Genomic DNA, 27196 nt, shown 5'->3' with positions numbered 1-27196 from the left:
TCAAGCTTTACAAACAGCAAAAATTGCTGGCGCCAAGCAATTGGAAAAGGCAGTGAAGCATTCATCACACTGTACGGATGGTGCAAGTTAGAAACTGCTGTTGTAACTGCTGCCACCGACACAACGGTCATCTCTACATCGCCGAGTAGCGGCTCGTCCGACTATCTATCGAAGACAGTATAATCATATCTTTTGCCAACACAGGTTAGCGATGTGCTAGCACAGGAAAAGATTTCAATTGAACCCAATTAAGAGAGTTTATTTATTATTAAAGTACTTACTTTTCTTTATATCAACAGTATTAATTTAAGTTGCAATTTCATGTACATATATAATAAGGGATGTGATACGATTCCTGTCGGAATTAGATTTGAAACCAATCAATACTCCTGCTATGGGTTGCAGAATTATTGCTTGAATGATTAGATTTAGAACAATAATAAGTCTGACTCAATTACTAGTCGTACATTTTTAAGTTCATCAATTACGACAGCAATCGGATTCCACGACACCTTTGAATATTCTTGATCTGAAAAAAAGGTAAACCTAATCTGAATTTCTACTGAGCTTTAAGTTGTAGATTACTGAAATAATTGGAGTTTTTTCTAAAGCTTAAAATAATTTTCGGCTCGCTTAGAAAAGATTTCAATTGGAAAACAAAAACCAATTAAGCGAGTTTATTTATTATTAAAGTACTTACTTCTTTTTTATATGAACTGTATTAATATAAGTTCCAATTTCATGTACATATATAATAATATTGAAAATAATAAATATTGAAAATTAAATTTTGTTGGTTCATATTTTATTCATATGGCTGCTCCAGGTAAAGTAAATCTGCAGGTAAAATTCACGTTATATGGCGGTTATATAAATGGTAAAACCGCAGTAAAATTGATTGTCAAATGGCTCGAAAACGTAGAGTTAAATGACGGAAAAATGACCGCCATTTGACGAGCATTGTGACGTGTGTGAGCAGCACAGTGCTATGCTCACATCCTATAAGTGGGAGCGGAATGCACTATCACATTAATAGGAACGAAACGGAAAATTTCGTCACAAAACCTAATCACGCCATGCAAAAATGACTATGAATATAACCGCTGCAGAAAGTCACAATGACCGTAAAATGACTAGTAAAATGACGTGGAGCGTTTTTGCAGGGAAGGAGATGCAAACAACGTTTAATACCTATTTTTCTTTTGTTTCGGTTTAGTTTTCTTTCACGTTGCCTTTCGCTACTTTTTCCAAACTGACGTCTCTTATATATTTATCTTCTTTGACAGCGTCGCTCTTGCATTTGAACGTTAAATTTTAATCGGTATCTGGATCACGTGTCATTGGAACGCAACTAACGTCGCCGTCATAAATTTCCAGTCAGCGTAGGAGTTCTACACTTTATTTATTGGCACTACTTGCTGTCAAAAAATTCTTTGTCGTGGACTGGAAATGTCATTTAAAAAGTGGAGGAAAAAAAAATATATTTTCCTGCATTGCTTTAGTAATTACGCGAAAAAACTTGTAAAACTATTAAAAAAAGTGTTTTGCCAAAGCAAAAAAATTGACGTGCTTTTTGAAAAACTGAACATTTAAAAATAAAGAAAATAATTCAATTTCAAGCAGTTAAATGACTGCTTAAAAAGCATTACAAAAACGGATGGAACATTAACAACAACAACAAAGAAAAGTGCAAAACCCAACTGATTGGGGAACGGAAAGCCATTTCACAAATTAATTTCGAATATTTACTAAATAAAATTTACATGCATATATTTCTATGTAAAAAGTTATCTAAAACGGTGTAAAAATAGTAGAATTGCAAGTTTTTCACTACATAGAATTGTGTCTGCGTGTTGACGAATTTTAATTGTGTAAAACAAAATGAATCGCAGTGAGGGTTTAGTGAGACGCGCTGTAAAAACAAGGGACAATGGCGCAGAAGCTGGTGCCTCCGGTCTTAATGCAAATACACCAGAAGATGATAGCGATTTGAATAATAGTAATAAAGATCAAGAGGATAATATCGATGATGGTGACTCTAAACAAACACGTCTAACACTCATGGAAGAAGTATTGCTATTGGGATTAAAAGACAAAGAGGTAAGTGTAAAGTTGACGGCATATGTAAGCGCATTTCCATGTAATGCCCTACCCCATTTAGTGCCAATACTTGTATTAGTATTTAAAAGTAAGTGTGCCAACTACTTAGATATTGTTTTAATGCGATTTTACTTCGCCAATTGCTGCAGCAGCGTTATCATCAGCCGTATGATGTCGCTTTTTGGCTGGCGTTAGTTGAGGAACGAGATTGAGCTATCATGTGTTATAGATGCATATGTATGTACATGTTGAGTAGCGTTCTGGGATTTCAAGTTTGCTTTTATCTATGCACATAGATTCATCATGCTCAAATATGATGGCAATGACAAAGTTTTGTGGTTTGTTTCGCCTATTACTTATGTTTGCTTTTATAGCATATATAGGTATATGTTTTTGTTAGTATAGCCCATTGCTGTGAGTTGTGCTAACATTCAATATCGACACAGCTTTTCTTTGTAAATAATTTGGATAACTTGTTTATCTATTTTTTTCATTTTTTTTTTTACCCCATTTGGAGTCACTACGGCGGTCACACATAACACTTTTAGTTAACTTTAGCTGTTTAATATAATCAAGACGTGCTTACGTGACGTTTTAATTGAATGCATTTGATCCAGAGAAGGGAAACGAGGAAGTAGTGGTCGTTCTTGACTCCAAATGCAACAAAGCTTCCGAATTCCTCAAGACGGCATAGCGCGGCCGACCCGCTAATATCATCCGCGAGTCTTTATGCTTTGTAAATCAATAAATTCGGGAAGTGCGACTATAACAATAACAGTAACAAATGCATTTTTGAAAAACTTCTGTAATCTGCCTATACGAAGGTTATGGGGAGTGTTATCGATGTTGATATATATCCTTTGCCGGATATAGGTTCGGTACGATACTCGCTTATACCTGCCGCGGGTATGTTCTAAGCCCCTAACTCGCTGGGACATCATGTTGTTGTTGTTGTTGTAGCGATAAGGTTGCTCCCCGAAGGCTTTGGGGAGTGTTATCGATGTGATGATCCTTTGCCGGATAAAGATCCAGTACGCTCCGGACCACAGCACCATTAAGGTGCTAGCCCGACCATCTCGGGAACGATTTATGTGGCCACATTAAACCTTCAGGCCATTCCCCCCTCCCCACCCCCAAGTTCCATGAGGAGCTTGTGGTCACCAGAGCCTCGTCTGTTAGTGAAACAGGATTCGCCGCGGATAGGCGAGGTTGACAATTGGGTTCGGAGAAGCTATATATTGCGCTGGCAATCTGAAGGGTTGCGTTACACAACCCCTTGAATCTGGTATTTTAGTCGCCTCTTACGACAGGCATATCGCCCGCGGGTATATTCTGATCCCCTAACCCGCTGGGGCGCTGGGACATCATAGATGTGAGTAGTGCATTACTGCACCAGCCTTCACTCAGAGTTGAGTGGTAATGCAAAAAATATCAGCCTCACTCAGCTGTAGAGGTAGTAAAGCTGAAATATTGTTCACTTAAATTTAAAAGGTAGGCCCTATCGTGTTATACGATCGCGGATGAAAAAACCAATTTCACTCAAATGATAAATACGAATTTGTCAAACATTTCATAAAAATGATTAATTATAAATATAATAAGCACGTGCTAATGTAATCCTAATCACCATTTCAGTGCTATTGCTATTAGGAAAAATTTAATTCGATATCGGATCGTATAACGGACACGGGTAATGATGGTGAAAATATATTCAGCTTCAATGCACTACCCCCTACTATGATATACATAGTGTAGTGGTGCGTTGTTTTTGTTGTTGTTGTAGCAGTGCTTCGCCCCACCTAACAGCTGCGACCGATCACAAATTGTCATCAATATCCTCTAACGGGAGTCTGAGGAAACTTGCTGTTTCAACAGGGACGGACCATAATGAAAGGGGTGTTAGAGGCGTTGGTTCCACTTTACAATTAAAGAGATGGTGGGTGTGATGTGGGGACACATTGCAAGCGGGGCATACATTTTGTATGTCGGGGTTGATTCTGGATAGGTAAGAGTTTAACTTGTTACAGTATCCAAAACGAAGTTGAGCTAGAGTGACTCGCGTTTCCCTGGGGAGTATGCGTTCCTCTACCGCAAGTTTTTTTTTTTGCTTCATACGGCTGAGCTCTCAGGTGCCGTATTTCCTCAAAATGCTTACGGAGATGACTCCTTAAGCCCCTGGGCGGTGTTGGCTCATCAATCAGATGTCTGTTGGGATGATCAGGTTTCTGGGTATTCAACAGGAACTGTTTGGTTAGCATCTCATTTCTCTCCCTGATGGGGAGTATTCTCGTCTCATTATGTAGATGGTGTTCTTCGGACATAAGAAGACAGCCCGTGGCGATTCTGAGAGCAGTATTTTGGCAGGCCTGTAGCTTCTTCCAGTGGGTAATTTTTAGGCTTGGCGGCCATATAGGGGACGCGTAGCACGCAATCGGCTGGCTAATTGCTTTGTATGTGGTAATTAGCGTATCTTTGTCTTTTCCCAATTACTGCCAGCAAGGGATTTGACGATTTTATTACGGCTCTGGATTTTCGGAACAATTGCGGCTGCGTGCTCACCAAAATGTAGATCCTGATCAAACGTCACACCCAAGATTTTGGAGTGTAGGACAGTCGGTAGCGTAGTGCCATTGACGTGGATGTTCAAAATGGTTGACATTTGGGACGTCCATGTTGTAAATAAGGTCGCGGAAGATTTATTCGGTGATAATGCCAGGTTTCGCGAGGCGAAACAACTGGAGAGATCGGGGAGGTAGCCGTTTATTCTATTGCAAAGCTCATCGATCTCTGGGCCTGGGTCTGTGCCATTATTGTGCAGACATCGGCTTAGGAAACGATATTAACTCCTTCTGGTGGCCAAGGTGGCTTAGATATGTAGAAAATAAACAAAGTGGGGATAGGACACCACCCTGTGGCACCCCTTGTTTAATTCTTCTTGGTTTTGATGTTTCATTTCTAAATTGCACCGATGCCTGCCGACCACCCATATAATTTGCGGTCCACCTTTTAAGACATGGGGGAAGGGTAGACCCTTCCAGGTCTTGCAGTAACGTGCCATGGTTGACCGTATCAAAAGCTTTTGATAGGTCTAGCGTACGAGTACTGTTCTAGGGTGGGGGTTTTGTTTTAAACCGCAATTTATCTGGGTGCTGATGGCATTTAGCGCGGTGGTGGTGCTATGGAGTTTTCTGAAGCCATGCTGTAACAGGCTAGCTGCTTTGAAGTAGGGGAGTAAAATGGCTTCAAGCGTCTTTGCTACTGGCGATAGGAGAGATATCGGGCGATACGACTCTCCTATGTTAGCTGGTTTCCCAGGCTTTAGTAGCGGGACCACCTTGGCCATTTTCCATTTTTCGTGTATGACAAAGTGGAAAGAGACAGGTTGAAGACATGTGCTAAATATTTGAAACCCTTTTTCCCTAGGCTTTTAAGCATCGGCATGGCTATGTTGTCTGGGCCCACTGCTTTGGATGGTTTAGCGCGACCAATGGCGTCCTCAACCTCTTTAGCGGTGATGGTGATTGGTGACGCGCTGAATTTGTGTTTATGTGCGTGTCTATTGGCTCTCCGTCTATCTTTGTCGACCGTAGGATGCATTATATATTGTCGGCAGAAAGTGCTCGAGCATTTGTTCGCATCCGACAGCACTTTGTCGCCAAAGGTGATGGAAACTTTGTCTTTGTGCTTAGTCGGATTCGATAGGGACTTTACGGTGGACCAAAGTTTACTCACACCGGTAGAGAGGTTACAACCTCTTAGGTGCTCCTCCCATTTCGCCCGCTTGTGTTCATCCACAAGCAATCTGATGCGTTTATATCCCTTATTTGGGGGTCGCCTGGATCAAGCTGTCTTATAAGGTCACGTTCTCTCGCTAAGTTTGCGGCCTCCGCCGGGAAGTGGGGCCGGATTTCGGGAATTCTCCCGGCGGGAATGAAACGTGCCGAGGCGGATTCAATGACCTTACGGAAGGCACGCTCCCCTTGGCGGGCATCAGTCGGGATAGGGAGGGCAGCAAATCGGTTGTCTGTAAAAGATTTATATTCTTCCCACTCTCCTTTTTTGAAGTTTATGAAAGTGCGTTTTTCGGTGACGATGAAGTCGGCGGATGCCAATGTTACCATCGGCTGCCGGTTGACACAGTTTACGAGTTCTGCGCTCACGATTGAGATATCCGGCGAACTGTGACAGCTTCCTACCATACGTATGGGGGCGTCTCCGTTTATTGTGCAGAACGTCGTTTCTTCTATTTGATCCGCCAACATCTCACCCCTACTGTCCGCCCGCAAGTCTGAATGCCATAGATCGTGATGGGCATTGAAATCGCCTAAGATAATGCGATTGTTTCCAGTGAGTAAGGCGCTGATATTAGGGCGGTATCCACTGGGGCAACAGGTGGCAGGAGGGATGTAGATGTTGATGATTTCTAGGTTTGCATCGCCTGACCGGACAGATAAGCCTTGACGTTCTAAGACACTGTCCCTGCGGTCGATGCCGGGATCAAATATATGATATTGCACAGAGTGGTGTATGATAAACGCGAGACCGCCTCCATTTCCGCTCTCGCGATCTTTTCTGTGGACATTATACCCAGAACAGGTCTGCAGTGCAGATCTTGCTGTGAGTTTAGTCTCTTGAATCGCAGGAATGCGGATGTTGTGCCGCTTCATGAAATCGAATATCTCCGCGATCTTCCCAGTTAATCCATTACAGTTTAACTGCAGAATTCTGAAGTGCATAGGGGGAGACGTGGCCACTCTGGGAGTAAGTGACGGGTGACTACGCCTGGGTTGTGGAAGGCTAGGACGCAACTGCTGTTGTGGCCTTGGACTGGACGTTGTTGGGTAAGCATTGGGGTACCCGGTGTATTTGGGTACGCGGCCTGGCAACATGGCGCAATGAAACCCGTCGAGGGGTTGCCGTCGCGGAGACCAGAACATCTAGGAAAGTGGCACCGTCCATGCAGGAGCTGCATTGGGTGGATGTCGCAAACATATGTATTCTGTGCTGGCAAACGGTGCAAAGAGAGGTAGGGACTAAGAGTCTGTTTCCCTGACCTACACAATTGCTGCCGGAAAAGGGGGGGGGGGGGGGGGGGGAGAAGACGGGCAGGTGCTGATGCTCGGCCCAGCGGGTTAGGGGGCTTAGAATGTACCCGCGGCAGATATGCCTGTCGCAAAAGGCGACTAAAATACCAAATTGATTCTAGGGGTTGCCAGCGCAATATATAGCTACTCCAACCTAATTTTCAACCTCACCTATACGCGGCGAATCCTGTTTCTTTAACATCCGAAGATCTGGCAACCCAAAGCTCCTTATGGATCTAGGGGGTGGGAGGGCGGTATGGCCTAGAATGTTTCTTGTAGTCATACCAAATCATTCCCGAGATGGTCGGGCTGGCACCTTAATGGTGCTTGTTACCGGAACGTACCGGATCTGCATCCGGCAAAGGACCATCAAGATCGATAACACTACCCAAGGCCTTCGGGGAGTATCCTTATCGCTACAAAATCAAAAACAGGGAATAATTAAACAGCTCTCAAACACTTTTTGAGCTCTTCTCCACTAAGCACTAGACGGCTAAGAGAAAGCAGATAGGAAAGCCCATTATTTAATGAAACTATGATGATACTTGAGTATTTTTTGATACTTTTATGCGACTCACAAGATGGTCGGGCTAGTACCTTAATGATGCTATGTACCGGAACGGACCGGTTAAAAATATACGGCAAAACATCATCAACATCCATAACACTCTCCAAAACCCTCGGAGAGTCTCGCTATCAAAAGTACCATTAATGCGCTAAAAGTTTTACAGTTATTGGCTGACATTTAATTTATTTCTCTTTCAATGAAAATCATAATGCCATCCTTTTAAGTGGCTGTGAGTTATTAGGGAGCTCTGATTTTTGATTGAACTTTTTTTAGGTGGAGAAAATTAATTACTTTGACGAAAATATGCAGTGCTTGTATTCAAATGATAAGAAAGTGTAAGGAAATATATTTACAATGCTTATAAATATATATTTGATTAATCATTATTAGGGTGCTTCAAAACGTAAGAACAATTGGGATAATCTAATGTTTCTGCCGTCTGTTGACATTTTTAAACTGCGATAACTTTATTTTCTCAAATAAACGAGAGATATCACGAATTGACAAATATTATCCGCTCTGAGCTATGTATTTTTTTCAAAAGAATTTAGTAAATTAAACATAATTTTTAAATGTGAAAACAAAATTTAAAATATTTTTTAACTAGCAGCTAGGGTTGCCAGATTTTAATTTCGGGTTCACGGTATAAACCTCAAATGTGAGCCAAATTCCCGGAATTTTTTACAAATTTTCCGGGACATTTGAAAAATAAGAACACCTATATATTTCTATTTGCTGCGGCCACCGTGGTGTGATGGTAGCATGCTCCGCCTACCACACCGTATGCCCTGGGTTCGCACCCCGGGCAAAGCAACATCAAAATTTTAGAAATAAGGTTTTTAAATTAGAAGAAAATTTTTCTAAGCGGGGTCGCCCTCGGCAGTGTTTGGCAAGCGCTCCGGGTGTATTTCTGCCATGAAAAGCTCTCAGTGAAAACTCATCTGCCTTGCAGATGCCGTTCGGAGGCGGCATAAAACATGTAGGTCCCGTCCGGCCAATTTGTAGGGAAAATCAAGAGGAGCACGACGCAAATTGGAAGAGAAGCTCGGCCTTAGATCTCTTCGGAGATTATCGCGCCTTACATTTTTTATTTTTTATATATTTGTATGGGTTGCTAATTCGGCGAAATAATTTTTAAATAGAATTAAACTTTTTAAACTCATTTATTTATAACAACTATTTTTATGAAACAGGCTAAAAATTAATACGTTTACTGTGTTTAATGCGAAATCAATATTCTGTGGATTCATTTTCTAAACGTTATTAAAACACAACACTTGCCTTGCAAAATGAATATTTAGGTGTGCGAAATCTCAAACATTGACAATATTCAGAATCACAGTAGGGAAGAATTTTTCTTCTTTACAGAGTTGCATGCAATATGCTAATGAGCTGAATACAATCGAAGCTGCAAATATGGCCATGTTTCGTAGCAGATTATAATTTATTAATTTTGATATTGTGAAAATGCCGGGGTATTGCATTTCCCGGCGGGCACTTTAAAATTTGTGAAAAATACGGGATGTCCCGGCCAATACGGGACATTTGGCGTGTGCGACGTTGCTCGCAAAACGGATGTTTATTGTTGTACAAAATAATAACAAATTATACGTGAGATATGGTATTGATACTAGAAAAGAGAATTACTCTAAATATATGTGGGTTTGCAACTCTGACCTAAGCGACCCTGATAAAAAGCGACTCTGAGACTCAACGAAAACTTGACCAACGCTTAATAACTAACGGACAAATAAATATTGAACTACATATATGTGGTATTTATTTAATTTATTTAATTCTATAACTTAAAGTACTTCCGAACATTTTTAGTTTTATTATCTGAAGGTAGCAATATAGTTTGATTCTGAGGGTTCCCAGTTCTCGATATTCTTTTTATTTATTTATTGATTAGTCTACAAATTTTACAATTATTCAGACTAAATATAATTACGGATTACAGAATAAATTACAGGAGCATACATAGTGAGCAAAATTATATTATAAAATATGTATATATATTATTAAATCAGTTGTCGGGATGGACTGTGATGCCGAGCAACGGAGTTGATTAATAGTGCTGTCGGAATGGAGGTGATTGAGTAGGACCGCGATGTGTGGCAGGTTGGAAAGGACGTGATTCCAAGCCACCCACCCAACGTAACTATTGAAATGGACGTGCTTTCGAGCAGCTGATGTATATTTAACACACAGTGAGTAGGGCTGCGATGCATGGGAGGTTGGAAAGGACGTGATTCCAAGCCCCCGCCCAAAGTAACTGGAGCTGGTAACAGATTTAGTTTAACTAACATGTTAATTTTGAAGCAGTTATGAGTTCAAGGCAGTGAGTATATATTTTTTTATACTGTAAAGTTTGTCACAAGTATCAATATTATTGCAGTGATTATTGAAATTTTGATACAGACAACGAAGAGGTTCATGCATTTGAAAATTCGATCTACATGTAATTAAATATAGCGGTTGGAAATAGCGAGAGGGCCTAAAAGGGACATTAATCATCACCTCGCCAAGCAGAAATGGACTCTTAATAGTTTTACCATAAATAAAACGCCAAGCATATCCATACGGCTCTGTGGCGAAGGCAGCTGTAAAAGTTTTAACCGGCTGCAGTAGGGCGGTAGATTCCTTGATGGATCGCAGGGCAAATGATTTGTTTGGACCGATTCCAATTTTTCGCCATGAATCTGATAACGCGGGTTCCAGACAATGGAAGCATATTATGCGGGGTATGAACGATATATCTCCGGCCGCAGGACCCGTGAGGATCATTGCCTCGAGGATATTGTTATGTATTCGTGTTATTTGTAATCTCGTTCCATTGCATAGAGTTGGTGGCTTGAAGTTACGCAGCAAAATAATTGGAATATCGTGTTTTAACTTCAAATTATGGGCGGTATGCCAGAGGGATTAAGCGAATTTAAAAATTCAATTGGATAGTGTACGGCATCTTCATTATTAAGAACAGTGTCATTTGATATATACTCTCTTTAACTTCCCCAGAAACTCTATCTAGAATTATGTTATTTATTTCGTCTACAGTCTTATTCCTTGGTGAAATGATAGCCCGTTCGCATAGCCAAGTATATGGCTTGCTGGATAACACTTCAATATTTGGGTAAACTTCTGATATTAATTCACTCACGTTATGTACCACATTCCCAAGCTTTGAATCTACTATAAAGTAGCCGTTCTCAGTGAACATTTTACCATCTTCAATATCTAATAAATCCTGGGGAAATGCACTTATAGTTCCGTTAAGATGCGCTCTCATGTTTGTTCGCAGACACAATTTTTCGAGGTGAATCCATAGTAACGATGATTTGGAGCACGATTTAACAATATCAGCTCGAGTTCCTTTCGCCACTACTGGCAAAGTCTGACGAAAATCCCATGCAAAAAGGATTGTTATCCCACCAAAGGGTTTGTCGTTTGATCTTATGTCTTTTAATGTATGTGCTGGGTTAGTCATTGTACACTCATCCCACACTATAAGAATTGCCTCTTGCATTATTTTAGCCAGTGTCCCGTTCTTTCGAATGGAACAAACCTTTTCTTCTTGGAGGGACAAGTTTAAAGGTAATTTAAAAGTGGAGTGGGCTGTTCGACCACGAGATAAAAGAGTCGCTGCAATTCCCGATGATGCTACAGCCAGCGCCACGTGACCTTCACATCTGGCATATGCGAGAAAAAGATTAAGTAAAAAGGTTTTTCCACAACCACCAGCAGCATCTAAGTAAAATGCTTGACCTCTTTTGTTTTCAATGCTGTCAACGACTTTATCATATGTCAGCTGCTGATCCGAAACCATTTTGATATATTAGCTTGAAGGTAGTCATTTAAATAATTTAAGTCACATGGGCTCCTCAGGATTGTCTCAAAAGAGCATTCCGGTCATTGAATATCACGATTTGGCGAAGTCAACCCAAAGCTGGACAAATCTTTTTCGCAAAGGTCTATTACTTTGTCCTCGTTGTGAATCCAACCTTAAAAGAAATGTTAACTACTTATTCAATCATTATCATAATAGTCGTACAATTTTTTCAAACCTTGATTTATTAAATCTTTAGAAATTTGTAGATCGGGATCGTTACGCCTTCGGCGTTCATTGGAAAGGAAGTCTTCACAGAAGTCATCATTGAGCTACTGCTTGGAGCTCTAGAGAACTTAATTATCTAAAAAAGAAAAAATACGCTTCTTCAAGTGTTTCAAATTATCTCGCTCTAATAGTGACTATGCTGCATATTCCATCTTGCGCCTTAAGTATAACAGGCTTCAGATAAGATGCTATAAGAATTATATGAGGAAGATCAAGCATCGGATCTCTTCCAATCCAAAATCATTTTATTCCTTCGTCAACTCCAAAAGAAAAATTAAAGGGTTTCCTTCTGTAATGAAGTGTAACGATCAGATTTTTAGTAATGACTCTGAGATTGCTAATATGTTTGTTGACTTTTTTATATATAATTATTCGACTATCCCTGACTCCCCTCTGGTGGATTATCAATATATGTTGCCTTCGCTTAACTTAGTGGTAATCCCATATATTCATACAGATGAGGTACTTAGGCATCTGGAAAGTTTGAAAATTTCCTACTCCAGTGTACCTGCTGAAATACCATCTGTTGTGCTAAGAACTTGCGCTCAATTTCTTTGTCAACCCCTTACCTGCTTATTTAATTCCTCTTTGAGGCAAGGGATATTCCCTAACAAGTGGAAAGAGTCATTTATAATAACACTTTATAAAAGTGGGAGTAGATCTTGTGTTACAAACTATAGAGGAATAGCCAAACTTTGTGCTATTCCAAAACTATTAGAATCAATTGTCACAAAGCAACTCGCTTTTACAGTTTCTTCAGCAGTGGACCTTTCACAACATGGCTTTTGCAAGGGTAAGTACACTGTGTATAACTTGCTGGAGTTCACAACCCTTGTATCCAATAATAACGAACTGCTAAGTTGATGTTATTTACACTGATTTCAGTAAGGCGTTTGATAAAATTTCCCATTCCATACTCCTGCTAAAACTCGACCGATTGGGTTTTCCATCACTGCTTCTCTCTTGGGTTTCTTCGAAAGAAAGCAAACCGTTGTGTTTAACAATTGCTTGTCTGAATTCATCAATGTATCTTCTGGAGTTCCCCAGGACAGTCACATTGGTCCAGTGTTGTTCCTGCTCTTCATTAATGACCTCCTAAATGTTTTGAAGCGCTGTATGCCGCTGATGTACGCTGATCATGTCAAACTAGTTATGCCCATTCGCTCACCTGAAGATATGGCACTTCTCCAATTGGATCTGAATAACCTAGTTGAGTGGTGTGATGTGAACGTCATGTCACTAAACCTACCGAAGCGCAAGTTTATGTGTTTTACGAGGAAATCTTTTAAATCCCATCAGTATTTGATAGGCGATTATATCATTAAGCAAGTCACAAACTTTACTGATCTTGGCGTTATAATGGACCCTAAACTGGACCTCAAATTACATATCGAATCGTGTGTGAAGAGGGCTAGAGGGACTTTGGCTTTCGTAAAAAAGTAGTCAAAGGAATTCAATAACCCCTATGTCACTAAAATCTTTTTTTATCGTTAGTAAGACCTATATTGGAATATGCTTCCATTATCTGGAACCCGCGTAATCAGATTCACAGCGAAAAACTGGAATCGGTCCAAAAGCATTTTTTTGCTTTAAATCATTTGCCCTGGGATCCATCAAGGAATCTACTGCCCTACTGCAGCCTGTTAAAACTTTTACAGCTGCATTCACTAGTTAAAAAAATGTCATAAACGTAGTTTTACGGGGGTTTTCCAGAACTCGGTGTACATTATCTTCCGAGAAGTACACCCGTTGCCCATTCTCTTAATGCACTGCTAAGTGTACAAAAGTTGGATATCGCTCATGGATGGGAAAATAAAAAAAAAAAAAAAACTAGTAAGGGAGGCTAAGTTCGGGTGTAACCGAACATTACATACTCAGCTGAGAGCTTTGGAGACAAAATAAGGAAAATCACCATGTAGGAAAATGAGTGATGAGGGTAACCCTGGAATGTGTTTGTGTGACATGGGTATCAAATGGAAGGTATTAAAGAGTATTTTAAAAGGGAGTGGGCCATAGTTCTATAGGTGGACGCCTTTTGGAGATATCGCCATAAAGGTGGACCAGGGGGAGTGACTATAGAATGCGTTTGTACGATATGGGTATCAAATGAAAGGTGTTAATGATTATTTAAAAGGGAGTGGACCTTAGTTCTATAGGTGGACGCCTTTTCGAGATATCGCTATAAAGGTGGACCAGGGGTGACTCTAGAATGTGTTTGTACGATATGGGTATGAAATGAATGGTGTTAATGAGTATTTTAAAAGGGAGTGGGCCTTAGTTCTATAGGTGGGTACCTTTTCGAGATATCGCCATAAAGGTGGACCAGGGGTAAATGAAAGGTGTTAGTGATTATTTAAAAGGGAGTGGGCCTTAGTTCTATAGGTGGACGCCTTTTCGAGATATCGCTATAAAGGTGGACCAGGGGTGACTCTAGAATTGTTTGTACGATATGGGTATCAAATGAAAGGTGTTAATGAGTATTTTAAAAGGGAGTGGGCCTTAGTTCTATAGGTGGGCGCCTTTTCGAGATATCGCCATAAAGGTGGACCAGGGGTGACTCTAGAATGTGTTTGTACGATATGGGTATCAAATGAAAGGTGTTAATGAGTATTTTAAAATGCAGTGGGCCCTAGTTCTATAGGTGGACGCCATTTCGAGATATATAAAGGTGGCCCAGGGGTGACTCTAGAATGTGTTTGTACGATATGGGTATCCAATGAAAGGTGTTAATGAGTATTTTAAAAGGGAGTGGGCCCTAGTTCTATAGGTGGACGCCATTTCGAGGTATCGCCATAAAGGTGGACCAGGGGTGACTCTAGAATGTGTTTGTACGATATAGGTATCAAATGGAAGGTGTTAATGAGTATTTTAAAAGGGAGTGGGCCTTAGTTCTATAGGTGGGCGCCTTTTCGAGATATCGCCATAAAGGTGGACCAGGGGTGACTCTAGAATGTGTTTGTACGATATGAGTATCAGATGAAAGGTGTTAATGAGGGTTTTAAAAGGGAGTGGGCCTTAGTTGTATAGGTGGACGGACGCCTTTTCGAGATATCGCCATAAAGGTGGACCAGGGGTGACTCTAGAATGCGTTTGTACGATATGAGTATCAAATGAAAGGTGTTAATGAGTATTTTAAAATGGGTGGGCCCTAGTTCTATAGGTGGGCGCCTTTTCGAGATATCGCCATAAAGGTGGACCAGGGGTGACTCTAGAATGTGTTTGTACGATATGGGTATCAAATGAAAGGTGTTAATGAGTATTTTAAAAGGGAGTGGGCCTTAGTTCTATAGGTGGGCGCCTTTTCGAGATATCGCCATAAAGGTGGACCAGGGGTGACTCTAGAATGTGTTTGTACGATATGGGTATCAAATGAAAGGTGTTAATGAGTATTTTAAAAGGGATGGGCCCTAGTCCTACAGGTGGACGCCTTTTAGAGATATCGCCATAAAGGTGGACCAGCGGTGACTCTAGAATTCGTTTGTACGATATGGGTATCAAATGAAAGGTTTTAATGAGTATTTTAAAAGGGAGTGGGCCCTTGTTCTATAGGTGGACGCCTTTTCGAGATATCGCCATAAAGGTGGACCAGGGGTGACTCTAGAATGCGTTTGTACGATATGGGTATCAAATGAAAGGTGTTAATGAGTATTTTAAAAGGGAGTGGACCTTAGTTCTATAGGTGGACGCCATTTCGAGATATATAAAGGTGGACCAGGGGTGACTCTAGAATGTGTTTGTACGATATGGGTATCCAATGAAAGGTGTTAATGAGTATTTTAAAAGGGAGTGGGCCTTAGTTCTATAGGTGGGCGCCTTTTCGAGATATCGCCATAAAGGTGGACCAGGGGTGACTCTAGAATGTGTTTGTACGATATGGGTATCAAATGAAAGGTGTTAATGAGTATTTTAAAAGGGATGGGCCCTAGTTATACAGGTGGACGCCTTTTAGAGATATCGCCATAAAGGTGGACCAGGGGTGACTCTAGAATTCGTTTGTACGATATGGGTATCAAATGAAAGGTTTTAATGAGTATTTTAAAAGGGAGTGGGCCCTAGTTCTATAGGTGGACGCCTTTTCGAGATATCGCCATAAAGGTGGACCAGGGGTGACTCTAGAATGCGTTTGTACGATATGGGTATCAAATGAAAGGTGTTAATGAGTATTTTAAAAGGGAGTGGGCCTTAGTTCTATAGGTGGACGCCATTTCGAGATATCGCCATAAAGGTGGACCAGGGGTGACTCTAGAATGTGTTTGTACGATATGGGTATCAAATGAAAGGTGTTAATGAGTATTTTAAAAGGGATGGGCCCTAGTTATACAGGTGGACGCCTTTTAGAGATATCGCCATAAAGGTGGACCAGGGGTGACTCTAGAATTCGTTTGTACGATATGGGTATCAAATGAAAGGTTTTAATGAGTATTTTAAAAGGGAGTGGGCCCTAGTTCTATAGGTGGACGCCTTTTCGAGATATCGCCATAAAGGTGGACCAGGGGTGACTCTAGAATGCGTTTGTACGATATGGGTATCAAATGAAAGGTGTTAATGAGTATTTTAAAAGGGGTGGGCCCTAGTTCTATAGGTGGGCGCCTTTTCGAGATATCGACATAAAGGTGGACCAGGGGTGACTCTAGAATGTGTTTGTACGATATGGGTATCAAATGAAAGGTGTTAATGAGTATTTTAAAAGGGAGTGGGCCTTAGTTCTATAGGTGGGCGCCTTTTCGAGATATCGCCATAAAGGTGGACCAGGGGTGACTCTAGAATGTGTTTGTACGATATGGGTATCAAATGAAAGGTGTTAATGAGTATTTTAAAAGGGATGGGCCCTAGTTATACAGGTGGACGCCTTTTAGAGATATCGCCATAAAGGTGGACCAGGGGTGACTCTAGAATTCGTTTGTACGATATGGGTATCAAATGAAAGGTTTTAATGAGTATTTTAAAAGGGAGTGGGCCCTAGTTCTATAGGTGGACGCCTTTTCGAGATATCGCCATAAAGGTGGACCAGGGGTGACTCTAGAATGCGTTTGTACGATATGGGTATCAAATGAAAGGTGTTAATGAGTATTTTAAAAGGGAGTGGGCCTTAGTTCTATAGGTGGACGCCATTTCGAGATATCGCCATAAAGGTGGACCAGGGGTGACTCTAGAATGTGTTTTTACGATGTGGGTATCAGATGAAAGGTGTTAACGGGTATTTTAAAAGGGAGTGGGACTTAGTTCTATAGGTGGACGACTTTTCGAGATATCTCCGTAAAGGTGGACCAGGGGTGACTCTAGAATGTGTTTGTACGATATGGGTATCAGATGAATGGTGTTAATGAGGGTTTTAAAAGGGAGTGGCCCCTAGTCATATATATGAAGGCGTTTTCGAGATATCGACCAAAATGTGGACCAGGGTGACCCAGAACATCATTTGTCGGGTACCGCTAATTTATGGAGTTGCCCTGTGCGACAGTGCAATACAATATCTCTAGGTCCCTTGTCTTTGTCTATCAAAAGGAGGGCTACTTCATTTACTAAAGGTGCATTATATCGTCCTCTGCGATCATTAGCCGGTAATTTGTCCGCGTTTATAACTAACCGAAAAGCATTCGCAGACTCGGGCGTGGACATACGTTCTATATTGCACTTAAAGCTTGAAATTAATGAATTATACATGTGCAATAAATTTTGAAGCATTTCAATAACTTCCACATTTAACGAAGTATTCATGTTTGAGCGAATAGATGTTTGGTCAGCTTCATAAATAAAATAAATTTGTAAGTATTTAGCAAGTACATCCGGTTCCGCCAATAATGATCCAATGAGGTATATCCTGCCCTTGAATTGTGTATGTCGGCATGAAATTGCCTTCTCTTACCTCATGTGTACCAAAAGGCGTCATTTGAAATAAGCTATTGTACTTTCTTGCATTATTTAGAAAATGCTTTGATAATGGATGATTACGAAGAATTAGGGACTTAGCGGATCCAGTGGCTCCTGAAGATTAGAAATAATAACTTTACCACCCGCACAACAAAGATCTGGCGCCTCGCTACTCCATTTTTTCGCACCGCAATATACACAAACTACATTCATTCTTCCTATCTTGAATTAGGATAATCTATATTTGCATGGTAATCAAACGCGCATCTATTGTAAAACAAATAAGCCCGCACCCGTTCTTCTACACGATATGAAACAGCCGTTAACGTATTGTGCGGTGTTTTCCGGGATAGTCTCGTTCGCTTTTTGGGCATTTTTCAATTCGTGAAAACTAACTTTCACTGATTTTAATTATTTTAAGTTATTTTTCAAATGCACACACATTCGCTACATAAACTTTCACAAAAGTAAAAAAATATTTATACGCAAATATTAACTTTCAAACAAACCGAAAATTGTAACGAATTGTCTAAAACTAATTTCATATTTTTTAAATAACATCTAATAAAATGACATTATAGTCAATGACATAACGATTAGACAGCAAAAAAAAAAAAAAAAAAAAAAAATGCAATCCCCATCGCAAGTAAATAAAGGCAGGTGTACGATTTATCATCTCCTTTCCTGGCGCTTTTGATTCCTTACACCTCTGCTGCTTCCCCTAACTCCCGTTCTCATTCTACTCCACCCTCACCTTCACCCTCACTCTCAAATTTGGATTAATATCCCCAAAAATAAGTAATATTCAAATAAAAACGGTTTTGTAGAGATGTAACCGTCAATACCTTTTCTTTGATAGCCATAATATATGTATATAAACGTTCTGAGGTTACCCTGGTCCACATTTTCAATATCTCCCAAACCAACTAAGGTAACAAAATTAAAACTACCTTGCATTAATATCCTCGTCAATGCCTAACGTTTGATACCCATATCGTATGAACACATTTTAGGGTTACCCTGGTCCACATTTTGGTCGATATCTCAAAAACGTTTCTAAATCTTTGCAGTTTTTTAGCCTATAACCATGTCGAACCACTACCAAATTTACACTCAAAATTTCATCTCAATCGGTTCAACCGTTCCCGAGCTTTGCGGTCCAGAAAAAAAAGGCTTTCAAAATATATATTAAAAAGTATAGATAAGCTTGTGACTAATTTAAGGGTGGCTTACGCCTGAGTGTCTTATCTGGGTGAAGATAACTTTGACACCAGTCTCTGAATACTCGAATTGCTACTTGGTTGCTGATCACCCTAGTCTTTCTATATTTCTTTAGCGAACCTAGTTTGCCTTTCCTAGACCCCTTTATAATAAGTAAAAATTGTTTATGTGTTTCTAGTAGAAACTTTCTACTTACATGAAATGCCTTTTTATATACAAACATATGTGTATACCTCCTTATCGTAAATTCTTGCTGCTTATCAGCAAATTGTTTCCTTTCGAAACAACACTTTCAATTTACTTAATGGAATCATACGTCATTTCTTTTTAGAATTTCGCTTTTGTTTATTTCTAGACTTCATTTGGTGCTGCAAGAAGAAAAATATTAATAAATCAGTAAATTATTTTAAGGCTATGTTGGAATGGCTTGGAATGAATCAAATTTTCCCGTCTTGTGCCGGCATTTGCTAGACACTTTAATTTTTTTAAATTATTTACTATTAGGGCAAACGACCAATAAGAGCTCCAGGCCCATTTGCAGGACGGCACGCTATCTTTTTAACGCAAAGTAAATTTAAAAAATTTAATGCGGTATTGAGAATAACCCCCCATGTCGGGTTAACTATTGAGTTAAAAAGATAACTTATAACTTAAAATATTAAGAATTTTGTAAACTATAAGGATAAGATGTTTGATTAAACTTATAGCAATCTCCTCCCCTGCAAACACGATTTCGGTAAGAACTGGGGACTGTCACCGAATATCATCTATTACATGTACACCACAGCCGACCGATACTTACGTATGGAGCTCTTGTCGGCTGGAAGACGCTAGACAGTAAGAGAAAATGAATCCTTCAAGGGGGAAATGGGAGGAAGGCCTAGATAGTGGCACGGCCATAAAGAAAATAGAAAGGGGAACTGGAGCTGGAATGTACTCACGGCATCTGCAAGTAAATCAATCGTACCGACTTCCTCACTCGTGCTGTGTCTTCTAGGCGTAGGTCTATGTCATAGAGAGAGAATCCAGACTGCTCCAGGATAGTACGGTTCCACACATCAATGTAACAATCTTTGTCGACAGCCAGACCGCCTTAAAGGCATCAGAATCTTACGTGATAACGTCGGATATGGTGCTGCGATGCCGAGCCACAATAGCGTCCACAAGGCACCTTTGCTGAGTCCCGTGGCGCAGCGAACTTGAAATAAAGGAGATCGATAGGAAAGGTTCTGGAATGTTAGGTCTCAAGGTTCTTATGCCCATGTTTGGATAGGAAAGGAGCTAGCTTCCTTCTCAAACTAAACAAATCTGCAGTGATATTACTTACGGGTGTCATCACAGATCATTGCGCTATTGCATCAATACTCCAACAAGCGAAAGTACCATCAAGCTCCCTCTGCAGGAGCTGTCAGTATAAGGAGGAGGAGGAGTCGATTCATAACTATATCTGCCGCTGTCCAGGACTGCAAAAGAGGAAGATTATTTATTTATTTTATTTTTTTTTATTTTGAGAAGGTGGAGGATCTTTTACTCTTACTTAAGCTCATCAGAGGAACAAAGTGAAGAAGTCTGGTTGGACGAATGTTCTCACTCACAATGGACAAAAAAATGTTCCCAAGTGGAGAATTGGGAAATTTCCACGCACGTCCTCTCAACCTTGTCTAACCTGTAGTCCTTTATATTCATCTGAGTAGGTCATACAATTCTTAAAAGTAATTGCACTTTTAGTCCGTATGAATTGTTCAATAAGCAGACTGTTAAATAAACACTTAGAACACATAGTACCTAATTAAATATCGTTTCTTTATTCTAAGGGCTACACATCCTTTTGGAATGATTGCATATCAAGCGGTTTACGTGGTTGCATTCTTATTGAGCTTGGTTTGCGCGGCCGTGTAATGATGGAGAAAACGGGTATGCGGCGGCGTGGTTTGTGCTCAAGGTCAGTTAATTAAAAAAAAAAATTTTATAATAAATTTAATTAAACAATTTTATATCTTGGAACAATTTACCATCATCCCTTGTCAAATTTGGTTTCGAGACAAACCGGTTTCGGCGTTGTGCCATCATCAGTGTCGATTTTCGTTCTGATCTGTTGTTGTCGTTTGTATTTATAGTTCGTAGGTACATGAGCAGGTATTGTCAGAATTGATGCTTGTGTATATTTAGTTATGTGGTTTTTACTGATCGATTTGTGTGGCTGACTGAGGCAGGTAAAAGTCCGTAATTTTAGTCGTGTGACCTTCTTTGTAGGTTTGTTGTTTTGGTGCGTTAATCGTTTTGTGTTTGTTTGTTGTTGTGTGTTTGTCTGTTGTACCTGTGTGATTACTTTGTATCTGATAAACAATTTCTAAAGGGTCGAATATTGTGCCAGAAATTGTGTTTATCTGTTCGTTTATTATTCTACTGTCGAATGTTTTCTGTTTGTAGATTTCCATGTTTTCGAGTACGTTGAGACGTCGGCCTTTTGCTTGTACGTGAAGGACCCTAGCTGTTTTATTGATGTTTGCTGGGGAGTATTCATTTTCGACCATGTGTTTCGCGAAGTTAGACTCTGGTATAAAGTTTGGAGTTAGTGTTTTTTTGTTGTAATCTCTAATGTGTTCTCTGAACCAATTTTGACAATACCTGGTCATGCACGTACGAACTATAAATACAGGACAAACGAAAACAACAGATCAGAACGAAAATCGACACTGATAATGGCACAATGCCGAAACCGGTTTGTCTCGAAACCAAATTTGACAAGGGATGATGGAAAATCGTTCCAATATACATCATTAATCTATACTGTCGGCAAATCAACAAAATAAAACAATTTTATATCAATTACAGAAAGTTAATTTTAAAATCAGATCAACCAACTGGCGATGTGTTGCTTGAAGAAGCACTCAAACATATTAAAGAAACAGATCCGCCAGAAACTGTCCAAAGTTGGATTGAATATTTAAGTGGTAAATATATTTTTTCTTTCACAAATTTAACTATAAGTAAAAAAGCTAAGTTTTCGTTTATCGAAGTTTACCACTAAAACATCGGACCGACGCTTCGAATTTCAAAATCGTCATTTGAAAATAAATAATGATGGAAAAAAAGTTCAATTACGAACATCGAAATCACATACATATATTTTGGAGGCTAAGTTCCAAAATGAATCTCTTCCAGAAAATTTGTTTGGTTCTATACAAAGCCGTGTGATATACAGTTGTAGGGAAATACAGAACATTTTTGTGACCGAAAAGAATTAAATCGAACATGTACCGGGTCAAACAAAAATTCGAAGTTCCGTCGTTTTTTATATAACCTATATGAATTTTTCTAAAAGTTATATATTTTTCTGCAATGAAAATAATAAATTTTACTCACCTTGTGTACCACTTTAGGCGAAACATGGAATCCTCTGAAATTACGTTATCAGTTGAAAAATGTACGTGAACGATTGGCCAAGAATATGGTTGAGAAGGGTGTCCTTACAACAGAGAAACAAAACTTTCTACTTTTCGATATGACAACACACCCGCTAAGCGATAATGTGGTGAAGTGCCGTTTGGTGAAAAAAGTAAGTTGAATTCGTAATCTACGTAGCAAATATTGGAATTTTCCAACTCTCTCCAGATACAAGATGCTGTGCTTTCCAAATGGATTAACGATCCACAACGCATGGACAAACGTACACTGGCTTTAATATTTTTGGCGCATGCTAGCGATGTACTTGAAAATGCTTTTGCGCCGCTAAATGATGACGATTACGAATTGGCCATGAAGCGTGTGAGAGAATTATTGGACTTGGATTTTGAGGCGGAAGCGGCTAAAACAAACGCAAATGAAATACTTTGGGCCGTATTTTTGGCTTTCTCTAAATAAAAAATCCTGTTTTAGGTTTTTCAGTGGAATTGTATGATAAAAAAGCAAATGCGCATTATCTGCCAATGCCAATTTATATATGTAGTATAAACAACCTCGAAAAAGAGGGGAAAAAATAATTATAGTAAAAAAATAAATAAATAAATTGGAAATCATCTAAAAATAAATGAAATTTTTTAATACATATATAAAAAATTATGAACGTAAATTTATATTATAAATATGATATATTTTATTCTTATAAATTTTTTTGTCTCACGACACTATATTTTTTTTTGCATCATTTAAGATTGTTATGAAAATAAAACAAATAAAAAAGCATCTAATTATGAATATAAATACTATATTATATATATATAACTTCAAATTTATTATATTATAAATATTGTTAAGGTATGAACGACAAAAAAAAATATTATATACTCAATCTACATAACATGTGCAGTAAATAAGTATAAAGTTCAAACACTTCAATACACTGAAAGAAATGGTGCTAGTAAAATCAACAAATCGGTTCTGTTGTTCTTGACTTAACGGAGATTCGGTTAAATTGATCGAATTATGGTTAATTCGACTGAGTTCTTTGTCAAGCGAACAAATTAGTTTAGTCATTTCAACAGAAGAGATATTGTCGGTCTTAAGTTAACAAAATTTTGTAAAATTGACATATTCCTAATCAATCTAACTGATTTTTCTGTTAACACAACTGATCTTACAGATCATTTCAACGGCGATCAACTGTCAGTACATGAGCAAATTTCAAAGAGAATTTTACGCTCACTGCGCTCTCTACTTTGTACTTATGACGATGGTGCCACTTGTTAAAAAAAACACCAAAATAAGAAAACCATCAAATCGAAAAAACACACAAAATGGGAAAGCAACAAAAAACTAGTTTTTCAGTTATCAATACAAAACGAAAAAATCTTTTTTTGAATTTACTGTGCAAAAAATTATGAGATACCGGGACACCAATTTATCGGGTACAATTTTGCAACTTCTCGTCCAAGCGAAATGCAAAATTGCGCCCTCTAGTTGCAAAAGTTTTGCTTGAACGAATAGGATTTTTCCAAAGTTAGTAACATTTGGTTCAAGTTTTTATGAATTTTCACTCACGCGAACGAATCTAATAAGATAATAAAAAACATTCTTTTTTAATGATGTTTCCGACAAAATAAAAGTTTGAGTTGTTTTGGAATCGTTTCAACTTAAAGTGTTACGAAAATTAAACTTGTCGAATTACATGTAGTAAAGTTACTTCAGTAGTGAATTACCTTCCAGCGATTTGATTCTTTACTTTTCTATAACTTACTAGTTCTCTTTTTAAAATGTTACGTCAAACATTTATATTACAAGTTTTGTTCGAAACAATCAAGTGTGGCAACTACGTACGAGAGAAGAAATTGAGAATGAGCTGAGCTGCAACTGAAAGAATTGAGAATCAGTTTTGTGGCTACTATTTTCATTTCTATATTCATATGTATGTATATGTAGCAAGCATGCATATTTATGTATTCACATATTTACGTATTCACATATTTACGTATTTATATGGCGGCCGCCGTGGTGTGATGGTAGCGTGCTCCGCCTACCACACCGAAGACCCTGGGTTCACACCCCGGGCAAAGCAACATCATAATTTTAGAAACAAGCTTTTTCAATTAGAAGACAAATTTTCTAAGCGGGGTCGCCCCTCGGCAGTGTCGGCAAGCACTCCGAGTGTATTTCTGCCATGAAATGCTCTCAGTGAAAACTCGATGCCTTCCAGATGCCGTTCGGAGTCGGCATAAAATAAGTAGGTCCCGTCCCGCCAATTTGTAAGAAAAATCAAAAAGGAGCACGACGCAAATTGGAAGAGAAGTTCGGCCTAAAATCTCTTCGGAGGTTATCGCGCCTTACATTTATTTATTTATATGGCAATATGACTACTAAAACGGTCAATTACGAATCAACGATTTGTTCGCAGTTGATTCAATATCTTGTTGCGATGGATAAAAATTGACAGAAATTTCGGTTGAATTAACCCGTATTTCGGTTGATTTTACCAGTCTTTTTCCTTCAGTGTAACATTTCAAATATTTTACATTGAAGCCTTGCAATTAATACACACCGAAATTACAATACAGAATAAAAAGCGTACGTACTATTCCAAATGAAAAAATTATGCAGTAGTTCAGAAATTCATTACAGTGCTATTTTTTTGGTGTTACAATCAGTTGGTTTATTCCATTTTTTTTTTCGAAATTGTAATTTTTTTTCGCAATTAAAATTGTTTTTCCCATATATGTAATACTCCTATATTGCTAATAGAAAATACTCGCAATGTGTTTTGAATTCGAAATCAAAACAAGACAGCATATAAAATGTTTGTGATTGTAGCAGCATAAGTGTGACAAGAAAAAATGTAAATTTAGGTTCATTTGATTATTGAATACAAAAACAAAAACGTTTAAACAGCAATATATCGGCACTCTGATGTTTGGGAATGTACCTAGCCTTTTGTAGCAATATAGGAGTATTACATACATATGTATATGGTCTTTCCAAATTATTTTTTTCCGAAATTAGATATTTGGAAACTTTGTTTGAAATTTGATTTTTTTTTCATAATTGGAAATAACATTTATTATTCGAAATTAAAAATGTTTTTCAAAATAAATATTTTACTCGAAATTAGATACTTGGAAGTTTAATTCGAAATTCGATTATTTTCATAACTAGAAATACATTTTCGAATTTGTTCCAAATTTACATTTTTTCGAAGTCATATTTTCTTTTTCAAAATTGAATTTGGGTGTTATTAAGACGTAAACTGACTTTTAAACTAAACGTTTTTGTTTTTGTTATTATTTAATTTTTAATTTGAAGCCCATGGTTTTGGTCGCGTTTTATGCAATACAAAAATTTAACTTTCCATATAATGACGGTAATGTTAATTATGTATATACTTTTTTCGCAGTTGAATTTTTTCGAAGTGAGAACCTATTTTTAAGTTAAAAACTTTTTCAAAATTATAACTTTTTTCAAAGTTAAAAACTTTCTATATTTCACCTTTCCCAAAATTTAAAATTTTTAAATATTTTTGTCATTTTATTTTTCGATCTCGAAATTTGCATTTTTTATTCTAAAAAACATAAATGTTGACCTTCAAACAAATTTTTTTAATTGTTATTTTATTTTACTTCAAATTTAAACAGGTTTCACTATTTTTATTTAGACCAATTTGAAACTTTTTGGTTTGCTGGGTAGAGCTTTTATGGTCGTTTTAATAAGTGTACTTTGTTGTTTTTGTATTCTTTGACGCGTTGCACCGAAACGCAGTAAGCGTCGAAACGCGTCAAAGAATACAAAAACAACAAAGTACACTTATTTAACAGGTTTCGTTTTATGTAATAAAATGAAAATAAACTTTTTTTTCGATGGTAATGCATAAAAATAAATAAATAAATAAAACTTAAATATTGTTGTTGAAAATTGCATTTTTCCAAAGTGGACTCCCAAAAACTGCGGCTAACAAATTTTTAAGAAAAGAAGTAAAATTAAAACACTTTCATATTTGCACTCGGTAAAGTTGTTGCAATAACCACCCAGCTACTTTGAGCTTTAAAAAAGTAATTACACTTACACATCTATACACTATTCACAAAATAAAAAAAATTGAACGAAAACTAGAAATAATGAAACTATTTTTATGCAAACACAAATAGTATACTTGTCAACTCAAAATAGCTAAATACTACATAAATATGTATGTATATGTATCAATTGTGTATATACATATTAGGGTGGGTCGATTTGTATGGACGAAAGTTAACCGATATCGCGCCATCGATTTTTCAATAGGATTTGGGCTCAGGGAAAAAAGTTCCACTACGCATACCCAAAAATATAATTTTCGAGCATGCGAAAAAAATGGCGAAAGGATCAATTTTTAGGCCAAAACACTCCACAAAACCCAAAAAATATTTTTTTTCAAAAGACTTGTAAAAATGTTGGCGATAATTATTTTTGGGTATGCGTGGTGGAACTTTTTTTCCTGAGCCCAAATCCTACCGAAAAATCGAATTTTAGAGCCTGCGAAAAAATAGCGAAAGGGTAACAAATATTTTTTGGGTTTTGGGGAGTGTTTTGGTCGAAAAATTCACCCTTGCGCCAATTTTTTTTCGCAGGCTCGAAAATTAATTTTTTGGGTATGCGTAGTGGAACTTTTTTTCCTGAGCCCAAATGCTATCGAAAAATCAATGGCGCGATATCGGTTAATAAATCGATCCAGTCTAATATAAATATACCATACATACTCTACAGGACAGGCATATAGCATTTGTGCACAAGTCTTAATACATACATTCAATTGAAGTTATGTCTTTGAACTCA

The 27196-nt window shown here is 38.3% G+C and overlaps 1 protein-coding gene and 1 long non-coding RNA gene across 2 annotated transcripts; one reads left to right on the top strand and one right to left on the bottom strand.

Moving 5' to 3' along the window:
• Positions 1-1434: 1434 nt before the first annotated feature.
• Positions 1435-23161, top strand: sau (Golgi phosphoprotein 3 homolog sauron). Its single transcript, XM_067768375.1, has 5 exons — positions 1435-2100; positions 20773-20900; positions 21794-21912; positions 22342-22517; positions 22574-23161. The coding sequence occupies exons 1-5, from the start codon at positions 1882-1884 to the stop codon at positions 22820-22822; spliced, it is 891 nt and encodes a 296-aa protein (XP_067624476.1). The 5' UTR covers positions 1435-1881; the 3' UTR covers positions 22823-23161.
• Positions 9572-19646, bottom strand: LOC137241119 (uncharacterized). The gene is made up of 3 exons (XR_010949915.1): positions 19155-19646; positions 11817-11942; positions 9572-11753 (listed from the first exon to the last, which is right to left on the bottom strand). It is a non-coding gene; the product is annotated as an uncharacterized lncRNA (long non-coding RNA).
• Positions 23162-27196: the final 4035 nt, after the last annotated feature.

The sequence above is a fragment of the Eurosta solidaginis genome, chromosome 2, assembly GCF_040869045.1.
Source record: "Eurosta solidaginis isolate ZX-2024a chromosome 2, ASM4086904v1, whole genome shotgun sequence".
Lineage (NCBI taxonomy): Eukaryota > Metazoa > Arthropoda > Insecta > Diptera > Tephritidae > Eurosta > Eurosta solidaginis.
Note: the sequence above shows the minus strand (reverse complement) of the source record. Positions and strands in the feature narration are given on the sequence as shown.

What these genes read in the sequence shown, in the direction of transcription:
- sau (XM_067768375.1), top strand. Translation starts at nt 1,882, where the DNA reads ATGAATCGCAGTGAGGGTTTAGTGAGACGCGCTGTAAAAACAAGGGAC. An exon ending in CGGCGTGGTTTGTGCTCAAG is followed by an intron (nt 20,901 to 21,793) that starts GTCAGTTAATTA and finishes TATCAATTACAG; the next exon opens with AAAGTTAATTTTAAAATCAG. An exon ending in TTGGATTGAATATTTAAGTG is followed by an intron (nt 21,913 to 22,341) that starts GTAAATATATTT and finishes GTACCACTTTAG; the next exon opens with GCGAAACATGGAATCCTCTG.